Source organism: Pleurodeles waltl, chromosome 1_1 (genome assembly GCF_031143425.1).
Source record: "Pleurodeles waltl isolate 20211129_DDA chromosome 1_1, aPleWal1.hap1.20221129, whole genome shotgun sequence".
Classification (NCBI taxonomy): Eukaryota; Metazoa; Chordata; class Amphibia; order Caudata; family Salamandridae; genus Pleurodeles; species Pleurodeles waltl.
This window is the reverse complement of record NC_090436.1, coordinates 19673636-19690591: the sequence shown is the minus strand read 5'-3', so window position 1 is coordinate 19690591 and position 16956 is coordinate 19673636. Positions and strand designations below refer to the sequence as shown.

The 16956-nt window shown below is 48.4% G+C and overlaps 1 protein-coding gene across 1 annotated transcript in view; it reads left to right on the top strand.

Moving 5' to 3' along the window:
• The window catches only part of LOC138255404 (dedicator of cytokinesis protein 2-like), a 1984107-nt gene that overhangs the window by 1347611 nt on the left and 619540 nt on the right, over positions 1-16956 (top strand). Inside the window, exon 29 of the mRNA XM_069205837.1 lies at positions 15455-15553. Within this exon, the coding sequence (XP_069061938.1) occupies positions 15455-15553 (99 nt within the window). The remainder of the gene's footprint in view (positions 1-15454; positions 15554-16956) is intronic.

Here is a 16956-nt window from a genome sequence, read left to right as displayed (position 1 = left end):
GCAGCACAGATTGTGTACATCCAGGCTGTGTGTCCTGCAATCCTAAAATCCAAACATGACATGGCACACAGCCTGTGTGCCCTGCCCACTACACACTACATGCAATACAGGTAAGCCACCCATGTTGCAGGACTTGCAGCCCCAAGGCAGGGTGCACTATACTGTATGTGTGGGCATAGATGCATGAGCAATATATCCCTACTGTGTCCTTGGCAAACCTGGGACATAGTAAATGTACAGAGCAGCCATTTTAAATGCATTGGCTGGACACTGGTCAGTACGAGTTTCACAGCTACATGACGGCCACTCTGGACCCTGGGTTATTTGGTATCAAACAACTCAGAACAATGGACACAATAAGGCCCGTGGCAAAGAAGACCCAAAGCTCGAGAACCGAAGTCCTGCTGCACAAAGAAAAAGGCACCAAACCTTGACTGCTGCACCCAGGACTCGACAATCGCGGCTGAGGCGTCAACTGGACATTGGACAGACTTCACTAAACCCCAGAGGACCGCCAACCCTCGGAAAAAATTTCAAGGACATCCCTCCAGAGCGAAGGTATCACTCCAGGCAACTAAGAAGCAGAAACCAGTGAAGTCCAGTTCACTGACCGGTTGCGACCAAGGAACCAGACATAGCAGCCAGACCAAAATTTCCCAAACGGACGTAGAGGACTAGCCCTGCGAGTGTGGCAAGTTTTGTGGCACTGTGACCTCCAGTGGCTGAATCATGCAATAGCCAGGGGTACTGGTCCCCCAATGTCGGACACCCAGAAGAAAAGTCCACTCGGACTCTCCGAGGATCCGAAACAAGCACCAGTTAAGGGACCTCAGGACCCTCCAGGTGACCTGCCTCTGGGCTCCAAGGGCACTTTTGGGCACAACTCTTTGCTAACCTATCTGCTCTGTACCCGGCCTTCCTAGCCCCTGCACCGGAGAACCAGCTGTGTTCTAAGGGTCCCCCACCCCTTGCAACCTCTGTACTCCAGGGGGACCCACCGGACTCACCTTGAAGTCCACATGTGCAGTGCATTTCCATGTGGTCCCCCCGCCTGTCCTGCACCAGCCCCAAGAAATTTAGCCACTGCTCCCGCTCAAACCAGGAACTGCCTGGATTTTTCCAGCTGGCACACAGGACATCTCGATGACTTCAACTTAAAACTAGAAGATGACAATTGTGAAAGCATTGCTTGATTTTATATGATTTTTTAACGTTTTCTCCCATTGATTCCTATGGTGCGTAATTATGCACAAAAATACTATTTGAAAAATCATAACTCAAAAAGTACTTACCCGATTTTGATGATCTTGGTCTTAAAAATGTTATAAAAATCCGAAGTATTTTCGTAAATTCGTCTTGAGTTATTCTTTTGAGGGTATGTCCACATTTATTCATACGGGGAGTTCACCAAATGCTCAGCACTTCTCCAAGAATGGCCTAACTGCTCGACCAAGCTACCAAACAAATTAGCATTAGGTGGTCTAGTTTTTACCTCTGTAAACCAACATGGGGTTGCTCAGACTCTCTGCACAGTGCACATTGCTTTTGTGCACTATGTAGAGAGCCGGCCTCCTACGCCGCTCCATTGCATTCCCACATAGGTGCGAGGCTCCAGGTAGCTCCCGCAAGAACAAAAGCAGCCTTTGTTTTTGCTCCAAATGGAATTTAAAATAAAAAAGCCCCCTCACTGCTGCCTGCATGTTGCTGCTCAGAAGGAAAGCCGACAACGTGCGGTCGCTGCTGAACGCGTTGCAGTGCTTAATCATTACTCTGGGACGAGCTCAGCATATAACATTGCAGCACAACTACTTGGCAGGACGGATGGCATCCACCTTGTGAAAATAGTGGGTGGACCCGTGTACCTGTGTGCACCCCCGACTTGTGCCCTGGTTACATGTCATTTTGGCAGATTACACGGTTCTGCTGCTGTGATGGAGAAGAGGTGTACCGTACTGCAGTGGTTTGCAGGTGACACCCAGAGGAAACCCTCCAATTTATGCAGGAAAATGATAATTAAGGGGTCGTATGAAGGACTGTCACCCACAAAAAATAATGGGGACAAAGATATTGGTAAAAAAGTATTAAGGGCACAAACATCGACTTTACATACTTTGTATGCAAAGTCAAAAATATCAACACAAAGATATAGAAGAACACAATCTCACCCAAAAAATAGGTAGGTAGATTGAATTTTAACTATTATGCACTGTATTAACTTTAAAACATGTATTACCATTTAAGATTATTATTCATTTGATTAAATATACTTAAAATGTAAAAAGATGTAATGTAGAATTTACGAACATAAAATAAAAATGAATATACATGCTTTAAAATAGTTGCAAAAATAAACATAGTATTGAAAAGTGTTTAAGCATAAAAGTATTAATAAAAGATAATTATGGTTACTAAGATACTAGATATTGAATATAATAATAACATAAAAATAATAAGAAGAATTAATGCAAAAAAGAAAAAGTAATTTACATTAAAATAACTTTTAAAATTAGAACATATAAATTAGAACATCTAAAGTTTTACATAAATAATTGTCTAATTAACATATTCAAACTTACAAAAATAACATAAGCAATTAAAAAATAAATACCTAAAAAACTTTCCACTCTATTCACACACAAGCATAACCAAAAATGAATATAAAATAAAAAAAGTGTTCAAATATTTTACCAACACAAACACAAACTGAAAAACAGTTACTTGACATCGAAATTAGAACAACCTAAAACACACAAACAAACAAATGTAAATAAAAAACAATACTATGTAAACTGTATTTGAAACTGTCACATACAAGGCTATTTTGACACCACTGTACTTGTGGGGTGATCGTCATGTCTCACAATATTTTTGAAATTATATTTTACACACTCTGCTGACGGATTTATCGGCTGAATTACATCTACATGTATCCTTTTGGTCGGAAGAATTCAGCAAGAAGATGATCCTCCGGATTTAGAAATTCTTTCAAAAATTGCATGAATTTCTATCTGTTATGATGGTGTAATTCGCCTGTATTCGTTTTTTGCAAATACCACAAAGTATCATTATTGTTGCCAGTTCAATATGTGGAAAACGTTTTCCTGAAGATGTTGGTTTCAGCAGACATTCACAAGACATTTTCTCCATGGAAAAGTGCCCTTGCCTATCTCAGGTGATTTTTCAATGCGAGACTTGTCCTTGTTTTCAATTTTCACGTGAGATACGCAAAAGTTCATTTGCGTAATTGACATGTGCTTTTGCGTAATTTACTGATATTTTGCCTATTAGTATCACTCAGCATTAGGGACATGATATAGAGTTTGGCACATGGGTTACTCTGTCACAAATGTGACGACTATTCCATCCACCATATCACGAATCCCATAGGATATAATGGGATCGTATTACGGCCGACGGGATATCAGTCTTGTTTGTGATGGAGTGACCCCCTCTGCCAAACTCTAAACTACACGTTTAATGCCTTATTTTAAGCCGGAAATCACAGCCGGTAAATATCTGTGTTGCCAAAGGCAGCAGCTCCAATAACCTGGAGACACTGTGCTTCTAAATTTAAAGATGAACGCTGTAGAAGCAAACATTTTACCCTGAAACAGCTACCATCATACCTGGGGAGAGCTGCTTTGAACAAAATGTGGCTGAAGGTGTCTGAACTGCTGTCATTTCTGTGAGTTCTGAAGACAGACCCCAAAAGTGAGGAGCTATTTACAGACCTCTCAGAGCGTGTGGGACATTTACAAGGTTATCTCTCTCTAACCGCAAGGCCTGACAGAAGGAAATGCTAATAGAGCAGTGGTTAATTTGTGCCAGTGTTTGCGTGTGCTCAGCAGCGGCACTTATTTGTAAACACAACATGTATTTATTTGAATTTACCACATGGTGGCGCTGTACGTTTATTTTTATTTTTGTTAGCAGAGTTAGTTAGTGGAACAATAGCTATTTATTGTGCCTCAAGAAAATTATAAAACTAGGACTTCAGTCTACAGGGGGAGGTGACAAGTGTTCAATGCCAGCTGCAGGGGACTCATGGGAAACACCACTTTAAAAGAAAAATGTTTATAAATGTAACACTGTATGAGAGGGGTTGCCTTAGGATCTCCAGGGCCATTCTCGGCAGTGCTGCGGCCATGTTGCTGAAGCCAACATCTCCTTTTCCATCAGGAACACTCCACCTTGGCGGGGGTATGGAGAGAGGGGCTGACAGGACATCTGCCATTTTTTGAGGGCCGTCCCTCTACCGCCGACCTCTAAATGAGTCAGTGGCGTAACATAAGCCCCCACAGCCCCCGCAGTGCAGGGGGGTGCCTGACCTCCAGGGAGGAGGGGGGGCTCAGCAAAAATGGTAGCGGGTGGGCTGGGGACAGGGACCTTCCATGTATTTTGCAGGGGAGGCCCTCAAGTTTCGATATGCCACTGAAATGACCCTGTAGTCTGGTTCACAAATCAGAGACACCCAAGAATGACTAGACACTATTCGCTCATTCAAATGAACCGGAAACAGTAAAGGAAATTAACTGCAGAGAAGGTGCAGACCTGTTGCATGGTTATTGAACTGTCTCTGTGACCCTTTCTGTCTGTCTGGACATCTTTTTTTGTGCTTTTCTTATCTATAAGTCTAATCTCTCTCTGCACGTCTGTTCCTTAGGTGCAGTGGGACTCTAGTTTTCATATTTTTTTATATACTTATTGTGAAGTTTAGCTAAGGATATTGTGTCAAGTTTTGCATTCCTCCATTGGAATATCATGTTAGCTTTGCAGGCCTCAAGTGGGACAAAGGGGCATATTTATGGGATTGAAACACAGCAAGTCACCTTGCTGTGCTGTGTTACAGAGAAAGGGAAGGAATGCACCATATTTATTGCAATACGATGCATTCCTGCCCTCTCCCCCTGCGCTGGCGCACAATGGGCTGTCCAGTGCCAAAGCAGACACCATTATGCCATGGTGCAAGGGTGTCTGTGTTTCGTGCAGGATTGTGTTTGTGCAGTAAGGCCCACCTTCCTGCACAAAAATTATCCTGAGATGCGTATTCCTCTATGTGTGCTGCAGAATGCAGGACACACAGAAAGGGAAAGTAAGGAGGAGAAATATCTTACGCCTCCCCTGGGAACACCCCTGCAACACTCATGCAACGCCTTCCCAGGGCAGAGTAACGCAACGCAGTGACTTGGGCTGCATTGCTTTACTCCATATTTACAGAGCCACTCAGGGGCACGCAAAGTGGCCTTGCGTGGCTTCATGAACCTCACTTAAGATTTGCATCACGCATGTACCATGTTGCTTGGCACAAACCAACGCAAACTGGGTGTTGGACATGGCTCTGCTGAGGGAATTTTCCTGAAACATTTTGCTTTTTTATCCCAGTCTTTGCTGACCCTCTGTGCATGACCTTAGGACTCTGGGCACTTCCCACTGTCTGGCAGTGGAAAGTGGGCACACCCATCCTACCTATGATAGGAAGGGGCGGGTAATGACATGGTGGAGGTGCTGTCCCCACGAGGGCCCTGTGAAACAGGTATACCACATACCCTGGGTGGGTACAGCCTTGACTACTAGGGGAATGTGTACTTGGTGTGCCACCTCCTAGAAGACCCTGCTAACCATGTCTTAAGCCTGCGGAAGAGGCCTGCAGGGACGTTAGCGCACCTGCGCTCAGGATGGCAGTCCCGATGCGGGGGCCAACTCTGAGCTGCCTTGTGCCTTCCCTGGAGCGCCTCGATGGCGGGGCTGGTGATAGGCGCAGGGCAGGATGGGTATACCGAGGGGTACCCTGTCCGGGCAGGGGAGCACGCACCCCTTTGTAGGTGTCCCCTGTAGAAAGATGCCCTCTTTCTTGGCATGGTTACCCCCATTTTTCTGCCTGTTGTCAGTGTATTTGACTGTGTTTGCAGGGATCCTGCAAACCAGGACCCAAGTGATTATGCTCTCTCCCTTCAAACCTGGCAACTTGTACCTTTTACACCTCACATTTGGCATACTGGTGCCCCCATGTAAGTCCCTAGTATATGGTACATAGGTACCCAGGGCATTAGGGTACCAGGGGATCCCCATGGGCTGCAGCATGTATTATGCCACCCATGGGGAGCCCGTGCAAAGTGTTTGGCAGGCCTGCCATTACAGCCTGAGTGCAAGGGTGCGTGCACCCTTTCACTACAGGTCACTGCACCAGGTCACTGTAAGTCACCCATATGGCAGGCCCTCCTACCCCAGAGGGCAGGGTGCAAGTACCTGTATGTGAGGGCACCTCTACACTAACAGAGGTGCCCCACGAACTCCAGTTCCATTTTCCTGGACTTCGTGAGTGTGGGGACGCCATTTTACTTGTTTACTGGACATAGGTCTCTACCTATGTCCAGCTACATAATGGTAACTCAGAACCTGGGCATGTTTGGTACCAAACATGTCGGAATCATACTCCAATACTGTTGCCAGTATTGGAAGTATGATTCCATGCACTCTGGGGGCTCCTTAGAGGACCCCCAGCATTGCTCCTACCAGTCTTCCAGGGTTTTCCTGGAAGCCCAAGCTGCTGCCACTCCTCAGACAGGTTTCTGCCCTCCTGCTGCTTGGACAGCTCAAGCCAAGGAAGGCGGAACAAAGGATTTCCCTTGGGAGAGGAAGGGTAACACCCTCTCCCTTTGGAAATAGGTGTTACCTGGCTTGGGAGGGGTAGCCTCGCCAAGTCACTGGTGTGCTTTTAAGGGCACATTTGGTGCCCTCCATGCATAAATCAGTCTACACCAATTTAATTACCCCCCAGTCCCTGGTCTGGTGCGAAACTGGACCATGGAAAGGGGAGTGACCACTCCCCTGTCCATCACCACCCCGGGGGCGGTGCTCAGAGCTCCTCCAGAGGATCCCTGGGTTCTGCCATCTCAAATCCAAGGTTGGCAGGGACTTCTAGGAGCATCTGAGTGGCCAGTCCAGGCAGGTGATAGCAGAGCCCCCTCCTGATAGGTGGTCACCTGGCTAGGTGACCAGTCACCCTTTCAGGGCTATTTAGGGTCTTCCTTTTGGGAGGGTCCTCAGATTCAGCTTGCAAGACTCCAGCAGGATTCCTCTGCAACCTTCACTTCAACTTCAGGCCACTGGAACTGCAACTGGACCCTCCAGGAACCGACAACGCTGCAATCCACGAAGAAGACTCTTCTGCACCATTGTTTCCATGGCTCCTGTCCGCTTTGCATTATCTCCCCAGCTGTGCATCCTCAAAAGACGGCAACTCTTCAGCCTGCACAAGAAGGAAGAAGGAATCTCCCCTGAAGTGAAGGAGTCACTCCCCTGCATCCTCAGGCACTGACTGCAACAATGACTGGCGGCGTGGATCTCCTTTCCGCCTGACCTGAGTGGATCCTGCTTCACGGGTGGTGGTCTAGAATAGTCATCTTGGTCCTCCCTGCCAGGTGTCCAGGTGAAGGTGAAGGTAAGCCTTTGCCTTCCCACGCAGGACAGTACCCCCATGCACTGCGTCTCTTGCAGCTGCCAAGACTTCTTGAAATCTCCTCCAAGGGATCCTCAGGTTACGTGCAGCTCCAGCCCCTAGCACTCCTTCCTGCTAAGTACAGCCCTCTGAGTGGTTCTCCTGCGGCGTGGGATCCCCTTCTGTAGTGCTGCGTGGGCTCCTTCTACGAATCTTGTGTCCCCGTCCTGTGGTAAATACCACCATGGAACAGCTGGCAGAATGGGTGACTCGGTGGGCCCCCTGGGGGCCACTGCACTGCCCATGTGCTTGGCATGGTCAGTGCAGGGGCCCCCATCCACAGCCCCATCGCACAACGCGACGGGTGCTGCTGCACCCGCCGCACCGCCACATTTCTGCTGGCTCCATTAGGAGCCGGCTGCAATGTTATGGCCCAGCGGGGATGTTGAAATGTGGCCGGCGGATTTCAGGCCGCATTGGCGGCTTGCTGGTGGTATAATATTGGCGGGCGACCTCCACCTCCCGCCAACGTTGTGATGAGGGCCTTAGTGTGTTATTTACCTCCTAAGGGAGAATTGCCTTTTTAGTAATTTTTGGTATTGTGTCACTAAAATAAAGTACCTTTATTTTTGTAACACTGTGTGTTTTTTTTCATGTGTGTAAGTGTTTTGTGACTATGGTGATACTGCATGAGCTTTGCATGTCTCCTAGATAAGCCTTGGCTGCTCAGACACAGCTACCTCTAGAGAGCCTGGCTTCTAGACAGTGTCTACACTACACTAATAGGGGATACCTGGACCTGGTATAAGTACGTTAGGTACACAGCACACACCAGGCCAGCTTCCTACATCCCCTACCTAAAGATGGGCGTTGGCAGCATCCATAAGGGTGAGCCAGTCATCTACCAGTGGCCGTGGGCCATGGGCACCGTCCCAGTGTGTGGGCAGGGGAGAAGTGCGCATGCATGTCCTCCCCCAGGGGGGAGGTGGGGCTCACCAACGTGTATGGGTCCTGCGATGGCAGAGCCCAGAGTGTGCACCGGAGCCAAAGGGACTTCTGAGGTACTGAGCCTGGCATACCAGGCCAGTGGGTGCACACCTACACGATGGGGGATTTCATGTATGTTGCGCCTGGCACAGCTTGAAAATAGGGGCACCCTAGTCAAGGGGCTCTGGATCTTGTAAGTGAGCCAGGTCCAGGGGGGCCTTTCCGTGCCTATGTCTATGTGGTAGTTCACATACATGGGAACTTGGTATACATGGCCTCGAGATGCCTACTAGCACGAGGGGGTCATACGCTTAAGTGAGACCGGCACAACTTGCCAGTGTGTGCATACATGCACACAGGTGTTGCCATGTGTGAGTGGCAACAGTATCACTCGCCTGGGTGTGCAACTCGCACCGGGGGGTTCCTATGTAGATACGGGAGCTGGCATCACTTGCCAGGGTGTGCACATGTGCACACAAGCACCTTAATATCAGAACTGAACCTGATAGAGCAGGCTAGTATTACGCCCGGCAGGCATAGGTGTGTGCCAGGGCATATGTGCCCAGGGAGTGGCGAACACCCATGCGTGTGTGCACTACCTATGACCGCTGCTCTACTCTTAAGGTAACATGGAAGAATGAGTCTTAATAAGTCTGGACGCAATAGTGGATTGCAGGGAGCAACCTCATGATGTGTATTAGTGTTGGACCCAGGGTGAGAAACCCCTCCTGATGGTAGAGGTGGTTTTGTCAATGATGCCGTAGAAATGCCACTTCGGGGAAGTGGGCATTTCTAGGTTCTGAAATGGTTCTGGTGTCTTATAAATTTGACTTCATTTTACAGGTCATGGAAGTAGCTCACATTTGTGCATTCCCCAGGTGACCATTATAAAACCTAGGCATCCAGAATGACAAATCCCTGTCATTTGTAGCCTGGATAGATAGATTGGGGGAAGAGGTTTTTGACCTTGGGCCTTAAAGCCAGAACATGGCCCACTAAAGATAAAGATCTGCTTTCCAGAGCCTCAGGGTGGGCAGGGAGGAAATTTAGGGGAAAAACATCTGTGGTTCAAAGGAGATCACTTTGAACCACCCCCAAAACTTCAATGGAACCATCTAGTATAACTAGGGGTACTCAACATCTGCAAAGCAGAGTAAACTTTACGGTGAAGCTGGACCAGGTCTGCTAGACGGCTTGGGCACACTGCCAGAGGAATCTGTTTGTCCAGAAGAATAACTGTCCGCGGAGGGGATCCGTGCTCCCCTTCCTGCTTAGAGGCTGGCCTGGGGCTGATTGCCAGCTGCTGTATAGCATTCCAAAGAGTAACTCTCCAGGATGGCTTGCTCCCTGTTCTCTGAAGAGGTCTCAGGGACATCAAAGACCTCGTGAGATGGACTTATATCGATGACTCCTAATATCTGGCGAGCGGTGCCCTATGCTGCATCTAGATCATATGCTGGACTTCACCTTGCAGCAGCGGTGTTTGCGTGGTGTACGTATTGTGTCTGGAGATTGGAATTGCCTGGTGCAGAGCTTGCCAAGGACTGCCCGCACTTCAGGTGAGTGGCCCTTCACCGTAGGGACCGCGTCACGTCGAAACGCCTTGTTGATGTGAACGGGATCACAGGGTGCGGGTCCCTGTGGGGCTCGCTATTGTCGAGTGCGTTGCATTTCTCTTGTGTTAACCTCAGCTGCATGCTCATTGTGTGCAGTGCCCTGTTCATTCGTTGCAACCCTCAGAATATGGGGGTGCAACCTGAGTTGTGCTGTACTTGGCCTCGTATGGCAGGACTGAACTTGCATTGAAGTGTGTGACTGGGAAGTCTGGTGTGACTACAAATCATTGTGTACTAGACAGTGTGCCTCCTTCCAGAGCAGTACCAAAACCATGTTCCCATCGTGTCCGGATGGTCCAGTGCGACTCAAGTCATTGTATGCTAGACGTTGTGCCTCCCAGAGGGGTGCAGGATTGACATCCTCTGTGGGAGAGTCCAGAAGGGTCCAGGTACCTCTGTCCAAGGAGGTACCATCTTGCGAATTGGCATGTGAATGATCATACAGTGCCGGCGACTCAGACCAGTGGACCCCTGACGTTGTACCTCCTTTTTGTGGAGGTATAGAACTGAGCGCTTTTCATGTGGAATTATAACCATCTGGGGTCACTCGAGTCTTCATGCCCCAGACGCTGCATCGCCGGGTACAGGAGATGAGGGCCTGGTAACTTGTCATGCGCAACTGGGAGTGTCAAGGTTGACTCACGTCAACAAGCTCAACAGTGCCTCTCCGTTCTATTTGGTAACATTGAACTGTCTAGCTGGGCTGGGCACCTCGGTGTCTAACGGTGGCCCCAGTGACCCTCCACCTGTGATTTGAAGACCTCTGAGTGAACTGCCAGTAGGGAGCCTGAATGTCCCCTCCTTAATTGTTTACTGGCTGCTGTCTTTCCTTTCTCCCACCTTGACCCCGGAACCCTGAAACTTGTGACTTAGCCGCAAGTGGAGTGGTCTGTGGAAGGGCAGGATAGCTGAAGCTGGGTGGGTGAGGGGCAGTTTAAGACACAGGGGCCCATATTTATACTTTTTGACGCTAAACTGCGCTAACGCAGTTTAGCGTCAAAAAATTTTGCTCCGTCTAACGCCATTCTGAAGCGCCATGCGGGCGCCGTATTTATGGAATGGCGTTAGACGGCGCAATCAGACCGGCGCTGCCTGGTTTGCGTGGGAAAAAACCACGTAGACCAGACAGCGCCGGCGTAGGGGGAAAATGGCGTATGGGCGTCTTAAAATGGGGCAAGTCAGGTTACGTCGAAAAAATCGTCGTAACCCGACTTGCGCCATTTTTTTTCGACGCCCATCCCCCATCAACATGACTCCTATCATTGTAAAGATAGGAGTCATGCCCCCTTGCCCAATGGCCATGCCCAGGGGACTTCTGTCCCCTGGGCATGGTCATTGGGCATAGTGGCATGTAGGGGGGCACAAATCAGGCCCCCCTATGCCACAAAAAATTAAAAAAAAAATACTTACCTGAACTTACCTGAATGTCCCTGGGGTGGGTCCCTCCAGCCTTGGGTGTCCTCCTGGGGTGGCCAAGGGTGGCAGGGGGGGTCCCTGGGGGCAGGGGAGGGCACTCTGGGCTCATTTTGAGCCCACTTGTCCCTTAACGCCATGCCTGACCCAGGCGTTAAAAAGCGGCGCAAATGCGCCGTTTTTAGCCACGCCCACTCCCGGGCGTCTCTTTTGCCCGGGAGTATAAATACCACGTAAAGGCCTGGGAGTCATTTTTTAGACGGGAACGCCTCCCTTGCATATCATTAACGCAAGGAAGGGGTTCACGCTAAAAAATGATGCACATTCCGGGAACTTTGGCGCTAGACGCCTCTAACGCCATAGTATAAATATGGCGTTAGTTGGCGTTAGTTTAGCGTCGAATTTGCGTCGAAAAAAACGACGCAAATTCGGCGCAAACGGAGTATAAATACGGGCCAGGGTGCTTTAAACACAGTGGTATCCACTATCTGGATATCAGGGCACTGCATTGGGGTGCCGGGAGTGAGTGCATACAACTCAGTGTGTGCACATGCCGACTGATACCCGTGGCACTGTACAATGGTGCAGAGTGGATGTGGGGAGTGAGTGCGGGTGAATGCGAAGGCAGGACCGTGGTGCTGCTGGTCACATTTATTCTGTCAGGAGTTCTTACAGTCGGCATTACACACTAGTGCGGATTCGGCCACAGTGCTACATGAAAGTGTTGTAATCTTGTGTGTGCACTTTGCTGCTAATGTTGGGAATGGGGTTGCACCTTGAATTTATGTGTTACACTGATTGTGGTGTATTCTAGGGTAGGTCTGCTGACAACATTTGGCACCTTATGTGCGTGCGGGGAGGGAATGTGCGATTTTACTCATATTTACTCGTGTAGTGTTTAACACAGCTGAGCCTCATATTGTGACTTCCATTGCAAACTGGGGCATAAGACCATAGTTACATTATACCCATACTGTGTTGAGAAGGTGTATTTTGAATACAATCATTTTATATATTCACTGTGTGTGAAGTCTCCTTTGTGCCGTGCAGTGTGGTTGTGGTGGGGAAGTGCTGTGTTTTTGCTTTACACATTGCCTCTGTGATGGGCCTGATTGCTCAGTGCCAGGCTACCCAGGGTGAGCACGGGTTATGCAGTAAGTGTAGTCACCCACTCTTGATGGGAGCCGCGGGTTCTACGTGGCTAGGGTCTTGCCTCAGCCAACCGGAAAGGGCCACATTTAACAAACATTTTCCATACATTGAATTACACACGTATGATTCATTGACTGTGTATGTGTGTGATGTAAAGTGTTCCAACACCCCAGGTAAGAGAGGCGCTATAAAACAAAGGAAATACTCGTTAGAGGGGGGTATGGAGAGATGCGAGGCACGGTTGGAGGGTGATGCTGAGGGAATCATTGAAGAAGCCCAATAAAGATTGATGTATCCTGGTGCGCTGTAAGGTCATCATTTACTATGCTTTAAAGCAAATACAATTAAATATATATTGAGAAATATGTTGTAGAATGCACCGTTTTTACCATTTCCCCAAATTTTCTTGGGTAAGAACCCCTCCAAATACCCTTGCAGTGGTCAGGTTTGCTTGCTGCGCTCAGTCGCTATGCACCGTCCGGGTGCTGGTCTGACAACAGTTTCCTGGGCTGCTTTGGGTTCCGCGTCCGGCATTGCCTGCCACAAGCATGCATGGGACATGGCCTCCAAGCACATGATACTGCACATACAGAGAGGCCAGTGGGCATCCATCCTTGGCTTGCAACAGGTAAAAAGGCCCTCCCTGCAGCTAGGATCTGTTTCTGCCACCAATGCCCAGTGAGCTGACAGTGTCACGCTCAGAATGGGGGTGCATACGGTGGCTCTTTCTAAACCAGAGACTTCAACACTGGGTCTCATTCAATGTCAGATAAAGGCCTCAGCGTCATGCATTAATGTCATGTGCACATAGAATAAAAATAAACAACAACCAGCCTCTTGCTACCTAGGAACTCAGGGCCAGGGTGCATGCCCTCTGGATCCAATCAATCAGTCAATCAGTGTATTTGTAGAGCGTGTTACTCACCCGTGAGGGTCTCAAGGTGCTTGGAGGAAGGAGGGGGGGGGTGGCTGCTACTGCTCGAACAGCCAGGTCTTGATGAGTCTCCTCAAGGTCAGTAGGTCCTTGGTCTGCCGTAGGTGGATGGGGAGGGTGTTCCAGGTCTTGGCCGCGAGGTAGGAGAAGGATCTGTTGCTGGTTGTTTTCCTGTGGATGCGTGGGACGGTGGCGAGGGCGAGGTTGGCGGAGCGGAGCTGACAGTTCGGGGTGTAGAAGGTGAGATGATCGTTGAGGTATGCTGGTCCAGCGTTGTGGAGTGCTTTGTGGGCGTGGGTTAGGAGTTTGAATGTGATCCTTTTGTTGACGGGAAGCCAGTGTAGGTTTCTCAGGTGTGCGGAGGCGTTCTGTATCCGTTGCAGTCTTTTCTGGAGAGCTGCCGTGGTTCCCACGTAGAGAGCGTTGCCGTAGTCCAGTCTGCTACTGATGAGGGCCTGGGTAACCATCCTTCTGGTTTCGGTAGGGATCCACCTGTAGATTTTGTGGAGCATGCGGAGGGTGTTGAAGCAGGAGGACGAGACGGTGTTGACTTGTTGGGTCATGGAGAGCGATGAGTCAAGGATGAAACCCAGGTTTCGGGCGTGTTTGGTGGGCGTTGATGCGTCTCCCAGCAAGGGCGGCCACCAGGAGGCGTCCCAAGCGGAGGGGGTGGGGCCGAGGATGAGGACCTCTGTCTTATCTGAGTTTAGTTTTAGTCGACTGTTCTTCATCCAGTTGGCGACGGTCTTCATACCTTCGTGGAGGTTGGTTTTGGCTGTGGTGGGGTCCTTGGTGAAGGAGAGGATCAGCTGGGTGTCATCGGCGTAAGAGACGATGTTGAGGTTGTGAGATCGGATGATTTTGGCGAGCGGTGTCATGTAGACGTTGAAGAGTGTCGGGCTGAGGGAGGAGCCCATGGAAGGAAACTTGTCTGTCCCAGTGACAGAAACATTCAGTGTCAACAGCTCAGGGAGTAATACAGGGAGTTAAAGTGACTCAGGTGTGTGGAGAGTGCAGTGGCACAGGACTGCCACTAGGAGTGACACAGGTGTGTGCAGTAACCTAACATATGTTACTGGTGATGAAGGTCTGGCCCTTCCATCCATCCACAGTAGTGGTAGCAGACCCACTCACAGATTTCAGGGGCCTCGGACCCTCCACACAGGGCAGGAATCACAGAATGGAAGCAAAGACAGAGCTGAACAGAGTGCATGGTGCTGAGGCTGGCAGAGAAAAGACACACTGGGGCAGATTTACAGCTCCTAGCGCCACCTTGCGCTGCCCTAGTGTCATGTTTTTAACGCTAAGACGGCGATAAGGACGCCTTTTCTTCCGTGCCGTATTTACAAAGTGGCGCAATGCTTGCATTGCGCCACTTTGTAAACCCTTGTGCCACATTATGCCTGCGCCAGGTATAACGTATACAAGGGGGCTTTCAGAGGCAGGGAGGCCCGAAAAAATGGCGCAGTGAAATTTACATTTTGCTGCAGCATTTTTTCCATCATTTTTAATGCCTAGAGCAGGAGTTAAAATGACGCATCCATTATACTAGCATCAAAAATTTTGACGCTATTGTGCTAACGACCGCCATGGTGCGCGGTATTGTAATTTCGGTGCACACGTGGTGTTGTTAGGTGCCAGTAAGGGGGCGATGCAAGAAAAGTGGCCCATCATCTATGACGCACCACTTTCTTGGAAATATGCCCCATTGTTGCTGTGAATTTGTGTGACTATGCAACCACTTTGTCATGTGTTAAAACACCACCCAATAGGTTTGATACCTGCCTGTTGCATGAAGTGGAACTGACAAAAACAGGCGAATTACCTCAGGCTGTCATTCCTGTGTATTTAAGTAAAAGAACGGAAACACCGCTGCAGCCAGCCTAAATCTCACTGCCTCCTTGCCCTCCCCAGAGTCACTATGTGGCCTGCATGTCGGCCATCTTGAATCAGATGGAGGATCGTCACTACAGGTTGTACATCGAGACCTTTGCGACGCGCCAGGACCTTGTGGTGAGTACCTCTTGTGAGTTTTTGCTTCATTCTCTGCACTAGTAAACGGGTTCTTCACTTGTGTATTTCGTTTGTTGTACTTGTGTGGTGCCCAGTGTCATCCCTGCGTGCCCTGGCCCTCTGTCTTGTCCCATAGTGTGGACCAGTGGTTTCCAACCTGTGGACCGGGGACCCCAGGGGTCGACAAAGACTCCTCAGGGGGTCCGCAACTGCTTAGAAAATTAAATAATATTAACAGATTCATAAAGTGTATTTACATAAAGTGGCTAAATGTGCAATTGAAACATTTAAAACGTAGTGTAACTGTCAAGGAATTTGAAATTGGAAGCTAAAAATTAAATTACTGTCCTCAAATTGACTTGTGGGACCAGTGTAGGTGCATCAAACAGAATATAGTGTGGGCGATGTGAGACTTCAATGAATTTAGGAAAAGATCCAACCTTCCTATTAAAGTTAGAAATTGTATATTTTATTTATATTTGTTTGCAAATTAAATAAAATGTGTTCTCATTTGTGTATCTGTTAGGCCGGGGTCCCCGGCTTCCAGTAATGACCCAGTGGAGAATCCCTGGATTCCAATAATGATTCAGTGGGGGTCCCCAGGTTCCAGTAATGATAAAGTGTGGGGTCCCCAGATTCCAATAATGATTCAGTGGGGGTCCCCAGGTTCCAGTAATGATAAAGTGTGGGGTCCCCAGATTCCAATAATGATTCAGCGGGGGTCCCCAGGTTCCAGTAATGATAAAGTTGGGGGCCACAGAAGTCAAACGGTTGAGAACCACTGATTTAGAATATCCCACCCACACTCCAGCATACACCGAAAAATGTGTGTGCTGTGTCGCCAATAACTGAAATGCACTGCGGAAGAATACACATTTACTGAAAAGCAATTAAAATTAAAATAAAATTGAAAGGAATGCTATTTTAACTGAAAAATGAAATGCAGATTTGGTGGTGTAATGCTTGGTTACTGTCGCAGTATAAGTACTTTTTGGCCTTGTACCAGGAGAATAATCACTGTGTGAAGGAAGAGACTGGAATAGAAACAGTAAAACAGAGAGAAAGGGAGGGACGGAAATGTAAAACAGAAGTGACTGCAGCGGACACATGTTCTATCACCTGGGTGAAATTTAAATCACACTAGTGTCATTTCTTTATTTTCTATTACACTTGCTATGTAAAATTCCACAAATTACGCCATTATTCCAATTCGTGTATTTATGCACCATTCGCAGTAAACATGTACCGCAAACTGTGACATGCGTACGCAGAAAGTGAGCTGTTGGTGTTCATGATAAATGCGTCCTCATGGAAAAAAATGGTAAAAGGGCTCATTTGCACTAAAATATAGCGCAAAATGACAGATTTGCATTTTGTGTAATTACACATAATTTTGTGTAATT